This window comes from Lepidothrix coronata, unplaced genomic scaffold (genome assembly GCF_001604755.1).
Source record: "Lepidothrix coronata isolate B3197 unplaced genomic scaffold, Lepidothrix_coronata-1.0 Scaffold8, whole genome shotgun sequence".
Taxonomy (NCBI): domain Eukaryota; kingdom Metazoa; phylum Chordata; class Aves; order Passeriformes; family Pipridae; genus Lepidothrix; species Lepidothrix coronata.
In genome coordinates this window covers 9,275,247-9,299,550 of record NW_016690188.1, presented here as the reverse complement: position 1 = coordinate 9,299,550, position 24,304 = coordinate 9,275,247, and the positions used below count along the sequence as shown (strand labels likewise).

At 36.5% G+C, this 24,304-nt stretch overlaps 1 protein-coding gene across 1 annotated transcript in view; it reads left to right on the top strand.

The window, feature by feature from the left end:
* The window catches only part of TNKS2 (tankyrase 2), a 31,601-nt gene extending 7,693 nt beyond the window's left edge, over window positions 1-23,908 (top strand). The window contains exons 3-27 of the mRNA XM_017803965.1: window positions 355-450; window positions 1,374-1,410; window positions 1,711-1,786; window positions 3,100-3,194; window positions 3,717-3,783; window positions 5,154-5,340; window positions 6,253-6,374; window positions 6,862-6,953; window positions 7,042-7,120; window positions 7,639-7,810; window positions 8,440-8,519; window positions 9,478-9,623; window positions 10,002-10,167; window positions 10,464-10,683; window positions 11,092-11,201; window positions 11,894-12,082; window positions 12,843-13,095; window positions 13,734-13,816; window positions 14,265-14,385; window positions 16,869-16,966; window positions 17,598-17,672; window positions 18,662-18,767; window positions 19,381-19,567; window positions 20,081-20,237; window positions 20,522-23,908. Of these exons, the coding sequence (XP_017659454.1) occupies window positions 355-450; window positions 1,374-1,410; window positions 1,711-1,786; window positions 3,100-3,194; window positions 3,717-3,783; window positions 5,154-5,340; window positions 6,253-6,374; window positions 6,862-6,953; window positions 7,042-7,120; window positions 7,639-7,810; window positions 8,440-8,519; window positions 9,478-9,623; window positions 10,002-10,167; window positions 10,464-10,683; window positions 11,092-11,201; window positions 11,894-12,082; window positions 12,843-13,095; window positions 13,734-13,816; window positions 14,265-14,385; window positions 16,869-16,966; window positions 17,598-17,672; window positions 18,662-18,767; window positions 19,381-19,567; window positions 20,081-20,237; window positions 20,522-20,584 (3,077 nt within the window). The 3' untranslated portion in view covers window positions 20,585-23,908. The remainder of the gene's footprint in view (window positions 1-354; window positions 451-1,373; window positions 1,411-1,710; window positions 1,787-3,099; window positions 3,195-3,716; window positions 3,784-5,153; window positions 5,341-6,252; window positions 6,375-6,861; window positions 6,954-7,041; window positions 7,121-7,638; window positions 7,811-8,439; window positions 8,520-9,477; window positions 9,624-10,001; window positions 10,168-10,463; window positions 10,684-11,091; window positions 11,202-11,893; window positions 12,083-12,842; window positions 13,096-13,733; window positions 13,817-14,264; window positions 14,386-16,868; window positions 16,967-17,597; window positions 17,673-18,661; window positions 18,768-19,380; window positions 19,568-20,080; window positions 20,238-20,521) is intronic.
* The last annotated feature ends 396 nt before the right edge of the window (window positions 23,909-24,304 follow it).

Genomic DNA, 24,304 nt, shown 5'->3' with positions numbered 1-24,304 from the left:
TGCTGCATACAGTTTAGGGCACAGTCGCTTATGGATTTGGATCAGCATGCTCTGGAGATGATGGAAGTTGCCACTGGTTTTTTCTAGTGTGTCACAAGCTTTCAGCTGAGATTGCCTCTTGCCAGTCTGTCGTCGTTCCCTTTCTGCTCCGCTTTTTTCTCATAAAATGTGTATAGACATGTTTCACTGGATAAACTGTTCGCAGATGACATTAGGGAAATCTGACATGAAAAATCTGAGAGAGGAAGTTAGGATTTTTTTTTTGTTGTTGCTTGCAGCTTACAGTAATGATATATCTCATAAGCCTTGTCTTGTAGAATTGTTTTCTCATGGAAAACTTTGGCATTTTTGTAGTATTGTTGCAGCACGGTGCTGAACCGACCATCCGGAACACAGATGGAAGAACAGCTTTGGATTTAGCAGACCCGTCTGCAAAGGCAGTGCTGACTGGTAAGTGATAATCTTTAAATTACTTTATGACTAATAACAGTTGAACTAATATAATACAGTAGTTTGGGTTTTGTCTTTTTGATGCTACTCTAACTTCTCCCTGGTTTATAATTCTAAATAGAAATTCTCTTATGGCCTTCATCATCTCAGTCATGGCATGCGTTCTAGATAGTTTATTGTGCTAGTTCAGTAATGAACTCTCAGATGGTTTGGGTTGAAAGGGACCTTAAAGATCATCTAGTTCCAACCCCCCTGCTATGGGCAGGGACATCCACTAGACCAGGTTGCCCAGAGCCCCATCCAGCATGGCCTTAAACACTTCCAGAGACAAGGCATCCCCAGCTTCTCTGGGCAACCTGTTCCAGTATCTTACTACCCTCTGAATAAAGAATTTCTTTCTAACATCTAGTCTAAATCTCTCCTATTTTAGTTTAAAAACATTTCCCCTTGTCTGTCATTGTCTGCCTGTGTAAATGTATTGGGTCTGGCTGAGATGAAGTACAGTTCCCCATAGCAGCCCTCACAGTGTTGTGCTTTGCATTAGTAGCTAGAAAGGCATTGATAACACATCAGTGTTTTGGCTGCTGCTGGGCAGCGCTGACACACCACCCTCCCCATGCTCAGTCAAGGGAAAGATCCTGGTAGGGCCACAAGTAGGCCAGCTGACCCAAACTCCTCTTCTGGCTGGGAAGGAGAGTGATAGAGCAGCTTGGTGGGCACATGCTGTCCAGCCAAGGTCAACCCACTACAGTAAAAAATCACTCTTCCTATTTTCTGTGAGCATCCCTTAAGTACTGAAAGGTGTACTTTTACGTACTTCTAGCACTCGTGTTCTCTAAAATTTTAGAAGAGGAGGATAAGTAGTGAATTTCACATATATAGATATTTGTTTGATCGCTGAAGAAAGCCCTTTTGTCTTCTAGGTGAATACAAGAAAGATGAACTCTTAGAAAGTGCCAGGTACGTAGGTTTGGAAGATATCTGGAATTATATTTTCAAAATTATGTGCAATTAATGTATATATTGTCTTTTGAGCTGTCATTCCATCTAGATGCTAAGCTTTGGCTGTTTTCTGAGAATAAAACTACCAGAATAGTTGTATAAATGCATTTTTGTTTTCCCTTTAATGCTGACAATACAGAGGTGAATGTATTGCTTAAAATCTGCTGAACATTATAGCAATGTAAAATATAAAACCACAATAAGCTACTAACAAATAAGATAAAAATATTTCTGCCCATTTCATATCTTGTTTTTCAGGAGTGGGAATGAGGAAAAGATGATGTCTCTTCTTACACCTTTAAATGTTAACTGTCATGCAAGTGATGGCAGAAAGGTATTTTTGTTTAAAACCTGATTTAAAATTAGTTCTCTCTTACACGTTTCACAGTCATTGTTTGACCAGATTTTAAAAATGTTAAACATAAAATCTGTCTATTTTCTTCACTCTATGTGGGAAAATAAGATTCCACCTCTCTAGCAGCCAGATGATTTTTTGTTTGTTTGTTTTTTAATCTTAACTATGTAGGTATTTCTATCTAGGAACAATAAGCAAACACCTTTTCAATTGAAACTTTGGCTTGACTTTCATATCTGCAGTAATAAAGAAACAGGGCCATTCCATAGGTTCTTATTGCTGTCAGAGAGATAGAGGCCCCTTATTTGCCATGCACCCTAGGCAAGTGAGCTGTTCATCACTGTAAGTATTGGTAAAGAAATAACATACAAATGTTCAAAATCTCCATTCTGAAAAATTTTGAATCTTCTGGGTTCAGCCCCTAGCCTGTGGAAGGTTCAGATTATTGAGTATCAATTTTTGACATCCTTGTTGTTGTCATTAGGTATGTGTATTCATTCATCTAAGTTTTGATCTAATTACTTTCCCTTTTTGAGGCTTTGTGGTGAGATGTTGGGATCTCCAAAACATTGATGCGTTCTCTGTTTTCTTGTCTTCTAATTATGAGACTCATCCTCTAGGAACTGTACCAACCTAGTTCAGCAGATGGGTATCTAAATGTACAGGATAAAATTTCTCCTCACTAAATTGTAGCTGTGCCCTTAGTGCTGCTGCTGAGAATGCTTGGATGCATTCACTAGAAATGATTACAGAGCAGTTATCTGTCTGCTCTGTGGAGGGTGAGAGTTTGGAAGAGAAGATTAAGTTTCCCCCACATCCCACTAACTTACTGCATTCCCAGATGTGGATAACAATTTCTGTTGATAATTTCTAAACTTTCTTTATTGATTGGCAGAGAGATATCTTCATAATTTATTGATTCTAATGGCCCCCTTAATTCCCCTTTCACAAGGGACATAGTTTGTGCCAGCAAAGTGTTTCTAGTTAGGGTAGGCTAAAGAACAAAAATGGACTGTAGGACTCAAAAATCCTTTCAGAGGACCTTAGTTGTCCAAATGTATTAGTGATGGAGTAAATTCAGGATTTGTGTTTATGTTGACTAGAGTAGTCAGTAAACAATGAACATAGTTATCAAATATCTGATTCAAGCACTCTGTTTTTTGGGTTTTTTCTACCTTGTAAATCTTTAAAGACTTCAGTGTTTAGTACTGTTAACAAGTTTTGAAAAAAAAAAAAATAAAATCAACCCTTGATTTTGTGTTACTGATTACTTCTACCTTCTTTCATTTCAGTCTACTCCATTACATTTAGCAGCTGGGTATAACCGTGTAAAAATAGTACAGCTCTTACTGCAGCACGGGGCTGACGTACATGCCAAGGATAAAGGGTACATTCCTTTTTTCTTTTGTTCAGAATTAACAGAATTTGTTAAAAAAGGAGATGAAGTAAAGAACAATAATGCTGTTTTAACCAGGAATAATTTCCAACTTGAGGATGTTCTGTCATCTTTAACCTTTCTGTTATGACAAAAATGCAACTTGATTAGTTTTTCAAGCAAGGAGATATTAAAAAAAAGATATAATTACGGTCACTCCTGAACATTCCCTGCAGATAGTTCTTCCTGCTTAGGGTTTCAAGTCTGAGTGAAACCAGCTCATCTGCAGTGAGACAATGCAATTCATTTCTCATCTTCTGATAATTTTAGGTGTTTGTTCTGATAAATGCTGATGGGATTTTCTGGTTTCTTCTCCAGCTTCCTGTTTCCCCTCAGCTTCATCTGATCATCTCTCATATTATTTTTGTAAAATGTTCAGAGTGCAGCATAGTACCGTTTGCAATGTTACAGATGCATTTGGAATTGAAATATATGTACTAGAATAATCATCCTTCTCATTTTTCTTCTGTATAGAGATCTGGTACCACTTCACAATGCCTGTTCCTATGGTCATTATGAAGTAACAGAGCTTCTAGTAAAGGTTGGTCTCTGAAGAGATGAAGTCGAATATTATTAAATAAGAGCGGTTTATAATAGACTAATACAAGTTACATATTTTTTTTGGTACTTAGATTTACAAAACTTTACAATAGATAGCTTTTGCTTTACATGTTAGTGATTATTAAGCTGGAGCTACAGAATCTTCTGCTTGCAAGGAAGCTTTTTCTTTATAAATGTGCTTTCTGTTTTTAACTCTCTCTGCTCCAGAGTTGAATGTTTTTGTACCAGGAAGTAAGTACTGCTTATCTCAACCTTTCTACCCTTACCCAAACAATTCCATCAAAAGAAAACCCTAAAAACTGAGTGATATTTTGAATTTGATGGTAGAGAAATATTTCAGAAGGCAGAGTAATAAGAGATGTTTAAAAAAACCTGGTAAAAATAGTAAATGTTTTAAAATTAAAGAGTGTTCAGTCTCTTGAGGAAATTAATTTTATAACATCAGTTCTGGCCCTGAATTGTAGCCTTCACCCCAAAAAGAAATAGAAACATGTCAATTTTCCTAACATAAGTGAACTCCTGTAACTAAAGTGGTTTATCTGGATTATGTTAATCTTGAAGATAACTATGAAGCACATGAAACTAGTGGCTTGAAGATGTGGCCTGCAAAATAATCTGCATTTTCCACCAAGGGATTTTTGAACTGTGTCTATTCTCAGCTGCCACAGCAAATCCTGATCATTATAACAGCTGAGGATGTTCTATTAGATAACTTGAGACATTTGGATGCTCAGGGAATAGCCCTTGTTCCATCCTGGATGACTAAGCCCCCCACTAATTCCATGTGCCTTTCTATTTTTTTAGCAAAAAATTAAATAAAAAAAAAATATTAAAATAAGCATGTATTGTAGTAAGTATAAATAGTCATGATTTTGTTACTTCAGAGGCCAATTGTAAAGTGAATTTTTGCAATGGTGGTACTAGACCCAAAAAAATCCATAAATGAACTTCCGGCTATACACTACTGTGTGTCTTAACTGTTAAGCTAGAGTTGTATTCCACATTGGATTTCTCCTCCAGAGAATCTTGAATTACTTTTTGCAAAGCCATACAGCTTTAATAGAAGCAATGGGAAAAAGCATGTCCTATTAGACTTGATTACAGACTGAACTCGAGGTGCAATCAAAATGTTACTGGAGAAGAATTCCACGTACATTAATCATCCAAGACCATTACTTGCAGAACCTTGTACTTAAATGTGATAGATTGAAAATGAGTGTCTTGGAAACAGTTTGCATATAAGCATTGATTTTTATTTTAACAGTCTACTGTATTAAAACTAATAACCTTGTCTTTTTCTAACGATCTGGTTTTGATGTTGCATCTTTTTTTACCCCTTTCCCTTTTAAGCATGGAGCATGTGTGAATGCAATGGATCTGTGGCAATTCACCCCTCTGCATGAAGCAGCTTCTAAGAACAGGGTGGAAGTATGTTCTCTTTTGTTAAGTTATGGTGCTGACCCAACACTGTTGAACTGTCACAACAAAAGCACCATTGATTTGGCTCCAACACCCCAATTAAAAGAACGATTAGCATGTGAGTATAAAGTGAGATCAGTTCTATAGTTATAGCTTGTGATGTGTATTTAGCTTCCCTAGACAGTGACCTGCCAGAAATCAGATTTGGAAAATGCTTACACTTTCCAAGCCATTGTGCAACATTGAGCAGTACATTTCACTGTTTATAATTTGAGATTGCTAGATTTTCTGAATGTAGGCATTTAAAATAATTTTACTGTCAGTTTTACAGTCATGTGGTTGTGATGGGTTTCATAGCTTTTCTTCCCAGAATACACACTTTCCCTCACGACCTTGCCAATACGCTGTCATTTTCCATACCTGTTGAAATACTCATTTTTATTCCACAGTGTTTTGTTTGAAGAAAAGAAAAATCATAACTGTTTAGAATGCTGAATATATTTCAGTATGCCACAAACACTGAAAGTTCAAAGAAGTTGATGAAAAGCATTGATTTTTGTCCAGTGAACTAAAGGAGTTGCAGAGAGTGACCTCAAATTCTGTTCTTGAGTGGTCAAACAATAACTTTCTGGGATATGTACAAAAATTGTCAATAAATACTACGTTAGACTTCGTGTTAGCATCTAAAAATGGTTTTCCAACGATAGGTCAGAAGTAGAGATTTATATATGCTTGAATTGGTACATATGTGAACAGTAGAACCTATAAAGTGGTGAGTGAAATAGATCTTGTTCAGCCAGTTTGGATACCTCTGGCTTTGGTTTAGAAACAAAGCGAAATTCATACGGTGTTTTGACTTAACTAACAAGTTCTATCAAGTGATATAAAGGCTTGAGTCAGAGCTGAAAATGTCTGTACCGTGGTGTGCTGAATAAAATGAATAGTTTTGTCTAACTGAAAGAAACAATTCTCTTGATCCATCTCAAGCCAACCTCATAACCTTCTGCTATGTATTTATTTGTTTTTAAAGATGAATTCAAAGGTCACTCACTACTACAGGCTGCAAGAGAGTCAGATGTAGCTCGTATAAAGAAACATCTGTCTTTGGAAACAGTGAACTTCAAGCATCCTCAGACACATGAGACAGCATTGGTAATATTTCAGGATTTATTAATGATTTTGCTTATATTGTAGTATAGTTTAGAAATAAAAATCTCGGTGCCGAAGAGTGTAATTCAGACCAACCTGGAATATCCAGTGTCTAGTTAAACAAATAACACTGATTAATATTTTGGTTTTGAAGTTAACTTTAAGACTAACCTAAATTGCCTTTTTAGGTTGTCTGAATTACTTTTCTGTAGAACAATCTCATTTTAAGCAACAGCAAGCTATGTGTGTTAGCTTTGTTTGTAAAGCTTGATGGTTTCCAGCAATTATTGGAGAGGGAGCTCTGGAAAATACCAGAGTAAATCCAAAAGCCCATTTGGAATCTTCCAAATTAATAAGCTTCTGCATGTTTTGGGGCTTTTTTTCTGTTGACTTTGTACACCACTAGCTCTTAACTGCCAGCTGATCAGCAAGCAATAAAGCCTTTATATTGCTAGCTAGCTGTTAATCCTAAATTTTTTAATGTTCACAGCACTGTGCTGCTGCATCTCCATATCCTAAGAGGAAACAAGTATGTGAACTTCTGCTGAGGAAAGGAGCCAACATCAATGAAAAAACAAAAGAGTGAGTGGTTTCAAATGAATACTCCTAAGTGGTTGTTTAGAAGATTTTGCAAAATACATTTTGAATTATTCCTTTTTTTTTTTTAAAGCTTCTTGACTCCGCTGCATGTGGCATCAGAAAAGGCTCATAATGATGTTGTTGAAGTAGTTGTGAAACATGAAGCTAAGGTATGAGTATCACAGGGGTTTTTGTTGACAAATGTTTACTATATGGGTTTTCATGCTATGAGAATGGACAGCCAAGTAGACAGGCTTTTCTAAAATAATAAATTTTGGAAGGTTCTAGATTTATACACTTCAGATATAGGCCATCAATCCATCAGTACAGCCTTACAAATGGATCATTGTTTTAAATGAATGTTTGAAATGCAGTTGTAGTTCTCTGTGTGAATGGAAAATTTTTTGAATGTCTTATTCAGTGCTTCATTGTCCAGCAGTAATAATGAAATGTGTAAGGAAAAAAGTAGGGAATAGATATGAACAGCAAGAAGCTAGACTGAACTATGTGACAGGTAGATTTTACATGAACTTGTGTGCAATAAAAATTACAATGACCTTTGGATATATGCTAAATATGTTCTTTTAATAACGTAAGATGAATACTTGTGAAGTGCTCCCAGTCAGCAATGAAAACATCTTTAATGCTAAATTTTGATGGTGGTATCTCTTGTCTGCGTTATATTTAGGTTAATGCATTAGATAATCTTGGCCAGACCTCTCTTCATAGAGCAGCACATTGTGGTCATCTTCAGACATGCAGGTTGCTGCTGAGTTCTGGATGTGATCCTTCCATCGTGTCTCTGCAGGGCTTTACAGCCTTACAGATGGGGACTGAAAGTGTGCAGCAGCTGCTACAGGGTATGCTGATTAATTCAAGATCTGCTGTAGTGCTTTGTTTTACTTGCCGTTTCAAGTGCTGTCAAGAAATAAGAGTTAAGACAAGTAAAAAAAAAAAAGTGTGTTCTTCAAGAGGCAGTACTGGGTTGTGGAGTTGCATTCCCTAGTTAACAATATCATTTACTCTCTAGATTGTCAGAGATGCTCGGAATGTTCATGGCATGGCCACCTGAAATAATTTTAGAAAAATCCTGACATAGTGTTTGGGGAATTTTGAAAATTAATTTCTAAAGCAAAATTGTCTCCTTTGCATCTGTGAGCAGAGGCAACAGTGTACAAGGATTTTCAAGAGTAAGGTTTGGACATTATACATATAGGTAAACTTGATATAGTCTAATTCTGAAACTGAAATAAGAATGGTTCCACAGTACTTCAAAACAGATAGGAAGCATGTTGCTAAAGACAACTTTGCAAACACTACTAGCTCTGTCAAGCTATAGTTGTCGCTACTGAACAAAGACAAAACCTGTCTATAATTGGTTAACTTTATTTCAAGGATTTCCCTTAAAAAAACTCAAATGATTTCCTATCTTAACAAATCCCTTCAACTGTCTACACTTACCTGTCATGCAACCTCATTTATTTTGCAGAAGGGATCCCATTAGGTAATTCTGATGCAGATCGACAGTTGCTGGAGGCTGCAAAGGCTGGAGATGTGGATACTGTAAAAGTAAGCTTAAACCTGTCCTTAAAAATAGGAGGGAATTTGTCATGCTTTAACCCCAGCCAGCAGCCAAGCCCCACACAGCTGCTCGCTTACTCCCCCACCTGTGGGATCAGGGAGATAATTGGAAAGGCAAAAGCTGGAAAACTTGTGGGTTGAGGTAAAGACAGTTTAATAGGGAAAGCAAAAGCTGCACACACAAGCAAAGGAATTAATTCTCTGCTTCCCCTGGGCAGGCAGGTCTTCAGCCATCTCCAGGAGAGCAGAGCCCCATACTGGGAACACAAACACTATCACTCCAAATGTCCCCCCTTCTTCCTTATTCTGCTACCGAGTGTGATGCCGTATGGTCTGGAATATCCCTTTGGTCAGTTTGGGTCACTTGTCCCAGCAGTGTCTCCGCCCAACCTCCCATGCACCCCCAGCCTCCTCACCAGTGTGGCAGCACAAAAAGGCCTTGGCTCTGTGCAAGGCCTGCTCAGCAATAACAACATCTCTATATTATCAACCCTGTGTTCAGCACAAATCCAAAACAGCCCCAAAGCAGCCACTGTGAACAAAATTTACTCCACCCCAGCCAAAACTAGCACAGAATTATATCTCAGTCTACAATTTCTCAAAGCAGGCAATCAAACAGCCCTTCACTGACTGCTTGAGAGTTGTGATCCCTGTCCTAAGACCTTTATATTGCACAATTATTACAGATGACAGACTATAATATTCACCACCTCCAGATGTTTGCCTTATATAAACAAGTCACAGGTGTGGATTTGGGAGCAGGTGGATTTTTTTCTTAGGACACGATCTATGAAAAATAAAGACTACGTAAAAATAAATTTTAAATTTTCTGTTTAATAAAAACAGTTAATCAAAATTAGATGTGTATAACAACATTCTATGACTAAATTAAAAGTGCCAACACTACATAATTAGTGACATATGTTTTGTTTTGGGAAATTCACAGAAGCTATGTACTGTTCAGAGTGTGAACTGCAGAGATATTGAGGGCCGTCAGTCTACACCACTTCATTTTGCAGCTGGATATAACAGAGTATCTGTTGTGGAGTATCTTCTTCAGCATGGAGCTGATGTGCATGCAAAAGATAAGGGGTAAGTGCTCAAATGTGTATTTTTCTTGGCAATTGTAGTTAGTAATATCTGTCAGCTTTTGAATATTGCTAGCTGATAAGCATCCCATCTTTCTTCAGACATTTTATTTTTTTATTTTCATGGAAACTTCTGTTAGAATAATGATGTTCATAATATCCAAAAGCATTTTGCAGTACTTAAGACTAGAGTGTCAAGGATTTCTCTGGCCCTGTCTTTTTGCTGCTCTTCAGTGCATTTTTACTGCTTTGGCAATAGGTACTCTTACTGTATTAGACTACTGGGGGGGGGAGTGAAGTTTTTGTTACAGTTTCATTGTTGAAGGTGCACTGTGTACCCTATTTTTAAAGAGAATTTTTCTTTTCTTTTAATTGTTTCCAGAGGACTTGTCCCGTTACATAATGCTTGCTCATATGGTCACTATGAAGTTGCAGAACTGCTGGTTAAACATGGTGCAGTTGTCAATGTAGCTGACTTGTGGAAATTCACTCCCTTGCACGAAGCTGCAGCAAAAGGAAAATATGAGATTTGCAAACTCCTGTTACAGGTATAACGTGCTGGAGAAAGGATGCTTTCTTTTCTTTCTTGTTCGCTCTGAAATGTAAATGAACTTCTTTGAGAAATGATTTGTGCTTTGTGGTTTCTAGATGATTATAGCTCAGTGTTTTTAGTAAAAGGGATACTATTAGCACCTGTATTGTCCTTTCTCATACAGTAAATAGAAGGTTCTTTGAAGGATTCCAGCATGTGTTCAAATATTTGCTCAGTAAGCTGGAAGATGCTTAAAATGCAGCATGTGTTTATTCTACTGACATATTTCCCATCTGGTTTTGATGTGCACAGCATGGAGCTGACCCTACGAAGAAAAACAGAGATGGAAATACTCCTCTTGACCTTGTTAAAGATGGTGATACTGATATTCAAGACCTACTTAGAGGAGATGCAGCTCTACTAGATGCTGCAAAGAAAGGTTGTTTGGCCCGAGTGAAAAAGCTGTGTTCACCTGACAATGTCAACTGCCGGGACACGCAAGGACGACATTCAACACCACTACATTTAGCAGGTCGGTGTTCTAATTAACTGGTTTGATCAGTTCCTGATTACTGTGGCTAAACTTTCTATATCTGAGCAAGTTTAAAATGTAGCCTCAAAGCTAGAGGATTCAGTATTTTCTCTTTAATAAAATTAGTATTTCAGGCATATTAATCTTACATTGCTCTTCCAACGGTTTACTTACTTTCATTTCCTGTTTTCTCTAACCGAAAAGGATCCTTTATTGTTTATTGACAGGTTTTAAAACCAAATACTGTCAATTAGGGTTAAGGTGTCCTCACTAATAAGTAATATACTGTCTTCACTGGGATCGACATATTAACTAACTTTCAAGTAATTTAAGTGAGTTAGTACTTCTCAATGGCCTGTTGGGGGTGTTTTTTAATTCTGTTTATTCTGTTCTTCTGCAACCTTCCAGCTGGTTACAACAATTTGGAGGTTGCAGAGTACCTGTTACAGCATGGAGCAGATGTGAATGCACAGGATAAAGGAGGTTTGATTCCTCTGCATAATGCAGCATCCTATGGGGTAAATATCTCAAACTTTCTTAGATTTTATTTATTAAAAAAAAAGTGATACATTTCACTGACAACGTTGTGAGCCAATACTTTGTAGAATGCTTTTGCTGTTGAGTTATAATGTAACCTTAATTGTAAAACACAAAATGAATAATTCAATCATAGCTCATAGGTGAAGACTTAGAAATTTGTAAAATCGTGAATGCAGTTTACCGAATTGAGTTTCCTGAGCATGAATACCTAGAAAACCAGCAGTTTAAAAGATGTTCCATAAAATGCCTTTTCTTGTCTTTGCCACTTGAATTTTATCAGCAAGATCTCACTTTCACTTATATGGCTGCTGTTGAGACAGCAGTTGTTTTTTTGGACTTGAATCTTCGAGCTTTAATCAAGTCTTTAACCAAAACAGTTGTAGTATTTTCCAAACTGGAGGTTTAAAATCAGGCTTTTTTCTTTCAGATTCCCCTTGATTTGGGATTCTGTTTTACTCTGTCCTTTTTTCACAAGAGAACAAAACTTTTTACTGGTATGTTGTAAGTGAGGAAGGAAACGCCTTGTTTTAATACTTTTTAAAATCATAATTAAATGTATTCTACAAAAAATCAGAATAGCTCTGATTACAGAGAAGTGTCAGTAATAGTTCTGAGTTACTTTAATGCACTGTGGTACCTTGGAATTTAACAGGTGTTTTTATTTTTCCAGCATGTTGATGTAGCAGCTTTACTTATAAAGTATAATGCATGTGTGAATGCTACGGACAAATGGGCTTTCACACCTCTCCACGAAGCAGCCCAGAAAGGAAGAACTCAGCTTTGTGCCTTGTTACTGGCACATGGGGCTGATCCCACTCTGAAAAACCAAGAAGGACAAACGCCGTTGGACCTGGTCACTGTAAGTGATGGGGCTCATCTTGGGAAATCTGTACTTATCTGCTATTTGTGACAGCTCATCTAAAAACTGTCCTTGAACAGAAGAGTAATACAACAACCTCTGCAGAATTTAAAATACTCTGGTTTCCCTGGTGTTCGTCTGTGTCTGGTAAGGAAAGTCAGTAGAGCCTTTATAAACCTGCTTTAAAGTTATTTGTGCTTCGGACATCTTAATATAGATTTGGGGGAATAAACCCAAAACAACAAAAAGGAATTTATGGTTATAATTTGATGCTTTTAATTCAGTGCTTGTAGTTTGACTAGTGCAAAAATTGTGACAATAAAATGTAAGCAAACTTTGTAGCAACATAAATTTAAGAAACTATCTGGCTGTTAAGTTTTTGGGCATGTTTTTTCTGAGTATTATAATGCAGTCTGAAGCTACACTCAGAGTAATTGTTTTGCTTCATAAATTCTATTGCCAGTAGAAGCTTCTATTCATTTTTCCTGGAAAATTAATTCTTTTTAACTGTTCCTAAAGTTTTTTCCTCTTACCTTATTACAGCTTTTATTTTATAGCTTTTATTATTTTACAGCTTCATGTATGCTGTTGGCACAACAGGCCATTTCTAAACTGCGCTGTAAAATGCCTATTTTCCCAATATGCATTTATTTATTTTGTAGTATACTTAAGAAATCTGAAATAATGATAGTGCGTTCTAGGAGAAAACATTGTGCAAAAGTGTTCCTCTGTTTTAATGAGTTGGTTTTTCGCTCTTCAGGCAGATGATGTCAGTGCGTTATTGACAGCGGCAATGCCTCCTTCTGCCTTACCGACTTGCTACAAACCTCAGGTCATAAGTGTGTCTCAGACTACAGGTTCTGCAGCTGATTCCCTGTCTTCTGTTCCATCCAGTCCATCCAGTCTGTCTGCTGCAAGTAGTCTTGACAACTTGTCTGGTAGCTTTTCTGAGCTTCCCTCTGTTGTTGGTACAAACTGTGCAGAGGGAGCTACTGTTCTGGAGAAAAAAGAAGGTGAGGCTTTCTCAGGAGTGAGTAACATTTCTTAATGTGTGGTAAAAAGGCTACAAAAGTGTGAAGTTTCCCATACGCGCATACAGTTGTTATGGTGTATGCAGTATTTCTGTTCCTTATGATGCCATTAATGAAGAAGTCTAAAAGTCTTGTAGTATAAGATTTTACTACTTTCCCCTTACAGAACCTTTAAACTCTAAACTTTTGCTGTACAGAAACAAAATGGTGAGTTGTGTTTTAAAAGTGAAGTCAAATGAAATTGGGCTCCATACCAAGCAGTATTTTACTACAAACTTTATCTAGTTTCTAAGAAGCTATTCTTGATGAGGTATCTTAAAAGATTACTTCTATGACATTTTAGTTCTCAATATATTTTCTGTTTGAATTTGCATTTCTGGTAGCTAATTAGTGGCTTGTTTTGTGGAAGCACAAAGACTACTCCTAGTGAGGTAGAAATCTTAAAGAACTAGCGTAGACTAAGTAATAGTTGCTACTGGTTGGTGACATATTTAATCTCCATCTGAAAAAGACCAGGAATTTCTGTCTCTCTTATTGTTGCCACAGGCAGGGTGAGATGCGTATACTTTGTATTACACTACAGGTATGAATGTTCATTGTGAGTTTTTCTTCTTGCACAGTTGCAGGTGTAGATTTTAGCATTAATCAGTTTGTGCGGAACCTTGGCCTTGAACATCTAATTGACATATTTGAGAGAGAACAGGTAAGTGGCTCCATTCATTTCCAGATACTCAACCCCAGAAAGCAAGGGAATAAAGCTGGGGGCAATAATGTTCATATCACTTTAACAGTGTAGCAGTGTTTCCTTTCAGCGGTATAAATGGTAGTGTGAGTGAATAGTCACTGTTGATTAGTAATTTCAGTTTTTGTTTGTGTCGGCTTGAATACATCTAGAAAAGTACTTCTCCATCAGAAACATGATCCTTGCAAGCAATACCGGTTACATAGTAGTAGTTTGTATTATATTTATTTAAAGACAAAAGGATTGGAGAAAACAGTTGAGTAAAAGTGAAATATGAGAATAATACACTAAAGTCTCTATGTTCATGTTCTTTTCATGATTGCTTTTTCTCTCAGCTGTTGTGAGGCATATTTTTGCTGTCATTGGCAGTTGTTCTAGTACCAAAAACATGGTGTTGCTTTCATTATAGATAACATTGGACGTATTGGTTGAAATGGGACATAAAGAATTGAAGGAAATTGGAATTAATGCATATGGCCATAGGCATAAAATCATCAAGGGAGTTGAAAGACTTATTTCTGGACAACAAGGTATATACTCATTTTCAGTTATCACGTAATACTGCCTTTGTATAATCAGTTTTTATAAATGATTTATGTTATTCCAAATTGTATCTCATTAAAAAGAATTGATAATAAAACTCGTCCTAGAAAATGGCACTTCACGCAATAAGAATGTCTTTTGACTTGAAACATGAGCACTTTTATTTATGTTGTGAATTACTGTGAATCTTGCCTTTTGGTTCTCTGATATATTTTTTTCTCTGTGGTCACTGTCTTGTGTTTACTTAGATAAAGTGTTGTTCTAGTGCAAAATGGTCATAAGCTCTTTGAGGTAGGAAGTATTTTTCTTCTTCACTCTGAAGAGCAGAGCATATCCTCTGTGTTGAGTTCAGGCCTGTTATGTACTGTTCCATTGGGTCCTGCCATAGAATACTGTCTTTTCTCACTCAGAAATTCAGCTGAAATTCTTATTTATACTTTTCTTTAAAAATAGAGTTCATGTGCTTTCAGTGAATCAAAATTAACGTAATTGCTTTGTTTAACAACTTTAGCTTATATTGGAGTTCTTGCTAAAGCCTCTTTATTTGTGCAGCGTTGTTGATACCAGCACAATCCTGGGAATCCTGAATTCATTGTAATTCAGTGTTCTTCATTTAATTATGGCTGCATAAAAGGCAAAATCCCCCTCCAGATCTCTTTTTTCCTCTTTGTCTCACTGAAACATCACTTACTGTTGTTTTGCTGTGTCTCATAGAAATGAAATAAATTCATTAGAATTAGTAGGATTTTTTCCCCTCTTGATTCACCATCTGTGAATTTTCATTCTAAATTTTGCACTCCATAGCAGTGAGTCACTATCCAAGCTCTAAATGACTTTTTGTTCTTACAAGATTATTAACAAACCCTTAAGATAATTATTTTCCTAATAATGAAGTATTTAAGTGAATCTTCATAATTTTCTCTAAATTTTCAGATCTTTTTAGACAGATTTATTGAATAATTTGTATAGAAGTTAGTGTTAAGGTATCATTTAGGCCTCATGTCCTCTTTGAATTCAAAGTTTACACAGCAACTAACCATGTACTTTGCCTTCCAACATGTGTTTATTTGTACATTTCAGTATGTCTGTATATAGACAGAACGTCAAACGTCTAAATCCATCGCCACTCCCACCATCATTCTTTCTGGACTCTCCCTACCTTGCCCTAAAAGGCCTGCCATTTTTATTTGTAACAATAACCACAGACTTAAATACTTAAATAATATTTCAACAGCTCTTGATCTTTTTATAGGGTATGTTTTTGGGGTGGGGTGGATTGTTGTCAGTTCTCTGTATCTTGCCCTTGCACTCTTGCGCTCAAGTTGCTTTCATTGGTATTTTGGCATCTCTTCCTGAACACAGTATAACCATTGTTTTGAGGTTAGTAGGGCTTTTGTGGAAAAGCTTTATTTTGATTCTTGCCAGTTTGTTGTTTCTGAACACTGTTCCAGTTGCACAGTGTTAACATGGGTTCCTGACTGTGGATAAATCTCTGATTTCCAGTTTCCCCACATTATTCCTTTCTAAAGAGTCATGACAGAGACAGTGTCTAACTCTGGTCACCTGCTGGTTGTCTGGGAAGGCCATGGCCAGAAAAGACACTTGATACACGCTGTCTTCATATTCTATATCCAGTAATGATACTCCCATTACTTGCCAGTTGTGATTGCAGTCTGTATGCAAATTGACATTGGATTCTGTGTAAAATTCCAAATTGTTTTTGTGTATTTAGAATGATAAAGAAGTTTCCTTTAAATATCCAGTGTCTTTTAAGCTTTCAATATCAGGCTCAAGCCTTTTGGCTTCACAGACTGTCTTAGTTCTTTTGTCAGTTCTTTCTTCATGATCCATGAGAAAAATATTCCTACCAAATTAGCGCTTCAAGTCACTTCTCCTGTTCATGCTGCCATTGCCATCAGTAGTCATGGACTCTGTACAGGGACAATTTGCTCACTGTTTCACTGTCTAGAGTTGAAATGAACTCTGAAGTAAGCAACTGCTTACAAGTAGTTTCCCTGTCATGTACATTATCATACTGAGCTAAGCACACACAAATGGATTAGTGTGTCTGAAATGCTGATTCTTGCTGAGAGAAGGACTGATCAGTGTCCACAGATCAATGAAAATGATTGCAGTTATCTGCATCCAGATCTAGCTGCTGTGCTTCTCATGGCATTTATGGTGTACGCGTGGTATGTATGGGTAGAGGTTACAGAGATGCTGAAGAAGTTTGAAAGTAATGAAATAATTTGAGGGATCACACTAAGACATGCACAAAAATGTCTGTGGCCAGAAGAAGGCAATTAAAGTAATTTGTAATCTCTGCCTTCCTTAGCAGCTAAGGTCTTCATCTGGTAAAATGAGTTTTGAGAAAATAATCCCTTGAAAAAGAAAAGTCTTACTGGTTATTGTTAAAGATCAGCAGTCTTAAAGCAGTTTCTGAAACTGTTGTGTTTTATTACATTCACAGGACTTAACCCATACCTGACTCTAAATACTTCTGGCAGTGGAACTATTCTCATTGACCTTTCCACCGAAGATAAGGAATTTCAGTCAGTAGAAGAAGAGGTATGGCATTCTTTGTAGTCGCTCAGTATTTTTATTATTGCTGTTGAAGAGATATTGCTAGACAATTTAACAATGCAATAAATATCACTAAGGCTAAGAAAAACTTGCATAAGCATACTTCTAATTTTCAGCTTTACACCACTTATGATCTGTGCTCATGATGTCTATGGTTTTTTCTTACTTATATTATTACTGCTTTTAGTATTTTTAAAACCTCTACTATATAGAAAAGCTCTTTCATATATCATATAAATTCTATGCTACCAATTGATTGCCTGTTATACACAGTTTTAAATCACTTCCTTTCCAAGTGTCATAATCACACAAGATAAAATTCCAAGGAAACAGAATTCTAGATAGATTAGTGACAGTCTTCTCCAGTTTGAAAACTAGACCATGAACTAGTCCAAATACATGGGGTTTTTTTAAATCATAAAACCTGTTCATGTGCATCCACAAAATCTGGCATTATTTAACATAGAGTCGTGGCCTAAAAGTTTCTTGTATGATTTTTTAATTGTTTTAATACATAATTAAAAATTAGTTCTTTTGATTATTTGACTTGTATAAAGGAAATGTGTGTTGAATGTGTTCTGAGCCAATGTGATCCTCCTGAAATTCTCAATCTTAGATGCAGAGCACTGTCCGGGAGCACAGAGATGGAGGACATGCTGGTGGAGTCTTCAATAGATACAACATCTTAAAGGTACCTGTTGCAATGGTTACACCTTTAGAGTTTTGGCTGAAAGTCCATAAAATGTTCTACATTTGTTGGAGTTCCATTATGTGACAAGATGTGTGTGTCCTTCTGAGACATGCATAGGATAAAGATCATCTTCCAGGGAAATTCAGCGTAAGCTTATATGGACAAGCTACTTATGGGTTAATAGTCAGGAAGAAATTTTATGAGAAATTGACATAAAAGACCTCACAGCAAACTGCAGAATGTTTGAAGGAAAAGACAGGATGTTCTATAGGAAACAAAAGAAGGTTTCTCTTGAGGGAGAATGGCAGGGGGGAAAAAACAGCAAGAAGTGAAAACAAAACTCTTGAAATATGGAACTAAGGGTACTTATTTTGGCTTGATTTAACATCAAACAAGTGTAAAACATTTGGTTTGTATTTATATATTTTCCCCCTGAAGAAATGGTAATTTTCGTTAATATTATAAAGATTTTTATTTGCAAGTAAGTACGACTAAGTTTTATTCTGAACTGATGTTACAGTTTGCCCAGTAGAATTGCTGTGCTGTATCCACATATATAAGGCTTTGCAATGTCCAGCATACCTGTGCAAGGCATACATAATTTATTTTCTATTAAAAGTGTTCCAGAAGTCTTCGTGGAAGGCGTTTCTTAATTTACTAGTTGATCATTTTACTAGTGATTTGGCATCAAATAGAATTATGACTAAGCCTGCTAAATTTAAATTATGAAGTATTACTCAAGAACTCTTTAAAATGAATTGATTCTTAATTAAGTATATAGTTATGTTTTACTTGTCATGCTACAACAATCAACTTGTGCAGGATAAGTTAGAGAATTTGTGTTTCATTGAATTCCAAGGAAGGTATTCTTGTTTAAGTGGCAGTGTAAGTGTACTGTAGTATAGTGGCTGTAGGTTATACATGTCTCCAGTAAAATGAACAGAACTTTTCAGTTTCAAGATGAAGCTTTTACATTTTGACTGTTTCAGATTCAGAAAGTGTGCAACAAAAAACTATGGGAAAGATATACTCACAGGAGGAAAGAGGTCTCTGAAGAGAATCATAACCATGCTAATGAAAGGATGCTGTTTCATGGTGAGATTTTGAAATTCACCTTAATCAACAATTAATTGGAGGGTTTCTACTGTCTCAAAGTAAATTCCTCAATGGAAATAGGTTCTACGTTTTATTTGAGTTTTTATAAACAAATGTTTGTATATGTCACAATATGATGATACAAGGCATTGTATCTTTCTTCTGAAGTTCGCATCTCCTTGTCTCTCCCTGAAGGAGACTTCACAGATCTAGATAAAAACATTGTAGCAGTTATGAATGAAGATTAAGTAGTGTGCCTCCTCAAGTCTGTTTTATTGGCTGTATGACCAAAATTATAAAAGGTCAAACTTTTTTCTGCTATGGGTTGTTTTGGGATGGGATTTTTTTTGTTTTCTTGGTTTTATAATTTAATAAGTTAGTTTTGTTCAAAATTCCAGAAAAGGTAGCTTATCATTAGCAAATGAAAGCCAATTGAAAGCTTTTCTGTGCACAAATACATTGTTTGTCTCGATGAACAAATTAAACAAGTTCACAGTATGTACTCATATTGAAGGCCATGTAGTTCCCAACATAGTGGAAATGGATGATTGAATTGGGACATATACAAAAATCTGTATACTGTATTTTCAATATTTTACCTCCTTTCTCTTAGGCTCCCCATTTGTGAATGCAATCATTCACAAAGGCTTTGATGAGAGACATGCCTATATAGGGGGCATGTTTGGAGCTGGGATTTATTTTGCTGAAAATTCTTCCAAAAGCAATCAATATGTGTATGGAATTGGAGGTGGCACTGGATGTCCAATTCACAAAGATAGATCTTGTTATGTTTGCCACAGGTAAGTCCTTCAAAAGAATGGGATTTTGCTTTTGTATATTGTGTTCTAGACTATCAATGCAGCAGAGTTTGCACTTGGCCTTGATGTTGTTTTGGCTGTTAGATAAAAATCTGGCTTTAGAACGCTCTTGAATTATGTTGTCAGTATGAGTGCTGGGGGAGGGGTTAGAAAACTTTTGTTTTAAAACCAAACAAAATAACTAAATAAATTTAGAAAATTTAAAGAAAATGTAGTAACAATCTCAGAGTACCTCGTTAAGCATGCTGTTTCCAATAATTAGAATAAACATTTTTCAGTGTTATTATCAACACTTTACTTGGGCTAAAGAGCTTTCCAAAGGAAGCATAACTTTTGTTCTTTAAAACTGAACTTCAGGATTTTGTGAACTACAAAGACTGACTGAAGTGGCTTCAAAGTTCCACTGTTCTCCTCATGTAAAAGTTGCAAATTACAAAGATGAATAATCGTTCATAAGCACTGAGTGTTCATGGTCCTTTTTCCCTTTTAACACAGGCAGTTGCTCTTTTGTCGCGTAACATTGGGCAAGTCCTTCCTGCAGTTCAGTGCTATGAAAATGGCTCATTCTCCCCCAGGACATCACTCAGTTACTGGGCGACCCAGTGTAAATGGATTGGCATTGGCAGAATACGTCATTTACAGAGGAGAGCAGGTAAACAGCGTTTGGGTTGGTTTTTCAGACTTTTTTTTCTCCCAAAGGCATGTAATGCATTTTCTTATGTTTGAGGTGCTAGGACTTGGCTTTTGTCTTCAAACAAACTCCGGCTGTGGTTGCAGGTAAAAGGATACATGTTTCCTGAATGCTCCAGCGATTTTACCTTTGACATTTTGCCATTTTTATTTTGGCATTAATAGTTTTTTCTCCTCTCTAACAAGCATTCTTAACTTATCCAGAGAATGAAATCGTAATAAAAGATGTGTGTGTCACTCTTTCAGGCTTATCCAGAATACTTGATTACTTACCAGATCATGAAACCTGAAGCCACCACTGAAGCTTAAGACAAGTTATTTGTGGGAAACCGTCAGACTTTGGATGAGAAGATACCAATGGCTGCTGTCCTGTTAATTACAAGTTTTTCTTGAAAAACTTCCATTCACAGGTGTTGTGGTAGCAAATGTGAACAAAATATACTAGTTTTGACTTGATAAAGCTTTAATAATGTACAGTATGTTTTTCTAAAATTTCAGAAATGTCCTCTTTTTCAGCACTTTAACAGATACCATTCCAGGCATAAACTGGGGTTTGGCTGTACTAAATTATAAACAAAATTATCTTGAAACAATGGTTTTATACAATACTGCATTCAAATTTAGCAGAAATTGTAATGCTCTATACAGGAACTCATTTTACTAATATTGTGTTCTTTAAAACACTGCATTTACACTGAAAACGTTTTCATTTGTAAAACTGTAAATAAGAGCTTTTGTACTAGCCTGGTATTTATTTACATTGCTTTGTAATATACATGTTTTAGAACTGCAATCTTGTACAAAATGTTCTTTCCAGATGTTGGTTTGTTCAGCTGTTTTTTCTCATGCAAGATAGATTTGAGAAGCCGATTTTTTTCAGGTTTTATCACTTAATTGTGAGGGGGAAAAGCAAATTTTATCTAAAGAGGTTTAGAAATATCCAACTTTAGATTGAATACACAAATTTTTGTTCTGTAGTTTTATTTATGAAATATACATTCCTGAGAGTGATGGGCTATGAAAATAGAATGTTCCAGATGAATACTAAAGTGGTTTTCCACCTACTTCTTAGAGTTGCATATTTTATTCCTGTAAAATGTCTTTTGAAGTCTTTTATTTAACTGTAGGCATAGTTAGCCCGTATGCTCACTTCAAGGCTAGGAGACCTTGCAAGTTACAGTTTTAGTAAATTATTTCCTTTGAATGTAGATGGAAATTTAACCTCAAGAAGTTCTTTCTTGAGTTTCTCTTGCTTACATTTAAGCCAGGAAGTTAAATATTTTATTCCTAATATGAGGACAAACGACTTGGCCTATTTTGTATGCTTATTTGGTAGATTAATCTACCTGTTGGTGCCCTGAGAATATGAGTATTGCAAGGCAGAAATGTTAAAAGCCATCCTGTCATCTCCTGTGTCTCTTCCATGCTAATGTTCAGCCTGTAGTTGGGGCAGGTGTGTAGGGGTGTGTTTATCTGCTTTCAGCTGAGTAGGGCTGTTTTGGGGGTGTGGTTCTGCTCCCAGCTCGGCCAGCAGGGCGAGAGTGGGTGAGTGGGATGAGCAGCTCTTCCACGGCAGCAGCTGCCTTTGGGAGCCCTGGCAGGACCTCTGTGACAGAGGAAGAGTGCAAAAGGTACAACCCCCTGTCCAAGTCTTATTCAGGGTTACTGAATGCACCCGTCAGTTTTGTCAGCACTATCGCAGCTCTCCTCTGTATTCTGCTTCTCTTCCATCTGCAGTTTTTACCTACATATTTCAAAAATGTGTAAATACAAATTATAGTTTACTTGGGGTTAAAGTGGGTAGGAGTATATTTTAGTTGTTTAATATTTCTACATACAGAACACTGTCCCAGAAGACAATTTGTTTGCAGGGCATGTTATCATACCATGGTTTTAAATGTAGTAACTGGTCAAGATAATGAAATCCTCTTGCTGATGTGGTGGTGATGTGATTATGCTCTATGTAAAAATGTATTGAACCTTACCCAGTTATGTGAGGAAACTGAATAATAAGATTGCAGAATTCTTGCAGAAAGTAATATTGGCTATGAATACAAAAGGCTTTGATTTTTAGGTACTTTCTCCCAGCATGTTGCCTGTTCCTTAGGTATAGTAATGCTGGAATTGGTGTTCCTGCAAAATTTGTTAGTTATGTTAAAAACTTTTTTGTTATTGCTAAAATGCTTCATTCTGTATGAACGATCACCTAATGTCTTGTAAAATGTTGTGGTATGATAGCATTTTAAGTGGTACCACAATGTTGGTTTTGTCTGGGGATTTTTGAGCTGGTTTTTTTTGCATGACATACCTTGCACTCTGAAGATGGAAGCTGTAATGATTTGATAATACTGACTATTGAGGTGAACCTTTAATCCCTTGTGCGATTAGTTCTGCTTTACTCATCTTGAAGTGTCTTTACATGTACTGTATGACATTCCATATCCATAACACTAAATAAATTTAATTCACTGGTTTTCTGGTAGCATGGGAGTAATTACAGATGTAGTGTGTTAACCAATTGTTTTAAATGTAAGCATGCACAGTACTATAACAAACTACATCACTAGAGGCGAAATTAATTGCATTAAATAGAAAAGCTTTTAACGTGGATGAAAATCTGTAAATACTGGAAACTTGTAGTTTGATACATGGCTAACTAACAGCTTTAGCTAGCAGTGAAAATGTTTTAATAATAAATCCAAAGGTAAGGTTCAATTTGTGCACTTAAAACTCCATTATATGGTCCAAAACTGAAAAAGAAAACTCGCTTACATTGGGTTTGTAAAATGAAAAGTAACCTAAAAAGTCTTACCTCTCAGGTAACTGCATGGGTAGCAGTATGGCACAGGAGCAACAAAAGTAACTACTTGGATCACCGGTAGTTATGCAAAAAGTAAATAATTTTATTTTGGTAGGACCATTTATAGGATAGGTTTCCAAAACCAGGCTTGTATAGAAGACTGAAACAGACATGAGCACTAGGGGGCAGGAAAGCAAATGTTTGGTAAGATCAAGGGTAATGAAAATCTTTAAAGTATCTTGGGATCACAACTTCTAATAAAATTGCTCCTAAAAATTTCACCTATCTAGGTTGCAATAAATTAACTTTCCATTATGCATTAGTGTGGGGGGTTTTTTAATAAAGTAATCACTATAAAAACAAGTGGTGCAACTAAGCAAATTGAAAATATTAGGTCTTTTTCTTAAAAAATTTGCTCATATCTTAGACCTTAGTTCTTAGAAATCAAAAAATGATTTTGCCAGACTCTTCTATTATATATAATTGAAAAAGTTAAAATTATCCATACAGTGCATGTTTAAGAGGTATGTTGGTGCTAATTTTGAGTGCAAATGACTGTTTATAAAGGAGTTGCACTGAACTTGCTCTCTAACCGTGTGTGTGTATCGATGAGTACACACACGCACTTGCTCACTCCCTCACTTCATTTATCAAGGAGCTGAGAAAAAGTTTAAAAGTGACTTTTCGAGCAGACCATCATTGTCAGTGAGGGTGCTGCAGCCTAGGAGCCATTTCCCCTTTTACCCATCCTGAACTTAACATAATAAAACAGATTTGCTCTATTGCTGTAAACAACAGAACCCCAGAGGTGAGTTGCCTTCTGCCTTCCAGTTTAAAAAGAAAAACGGTATAAAGGCTTGGTTGGTATTCATGTAAAGCAGCAGTTGCAGCAAAGTCTGCTTTCTTGCCTTCAGTGACCTGGCAGTGAGACTGACTGAGGTCTGCTGCTCGGTGGTTCTAGGAGCTGTGCTTTTCCTGCACCCACGGAAGTTGCAGTAGGAGGTGGAGGTGGTGTCAGCGAGGGAAATGCCAAAGGTGAGAGCGCAGGGGGGGGTGTGTCCTTTTTGCCCCTCTTCAGCAAGAATAAGCAGTGGTGTTTCTGAGAATATCAAGGGGTTTCTTTCCCCTCCCTGTGGCTCACTAGATCAGAAAAAGCTGCAGGCAGACAGAACAGAATGCCAAACAGAAAGAAAAAGCACGTAGATGACTGGTTTGAAGCTAACAAGTTC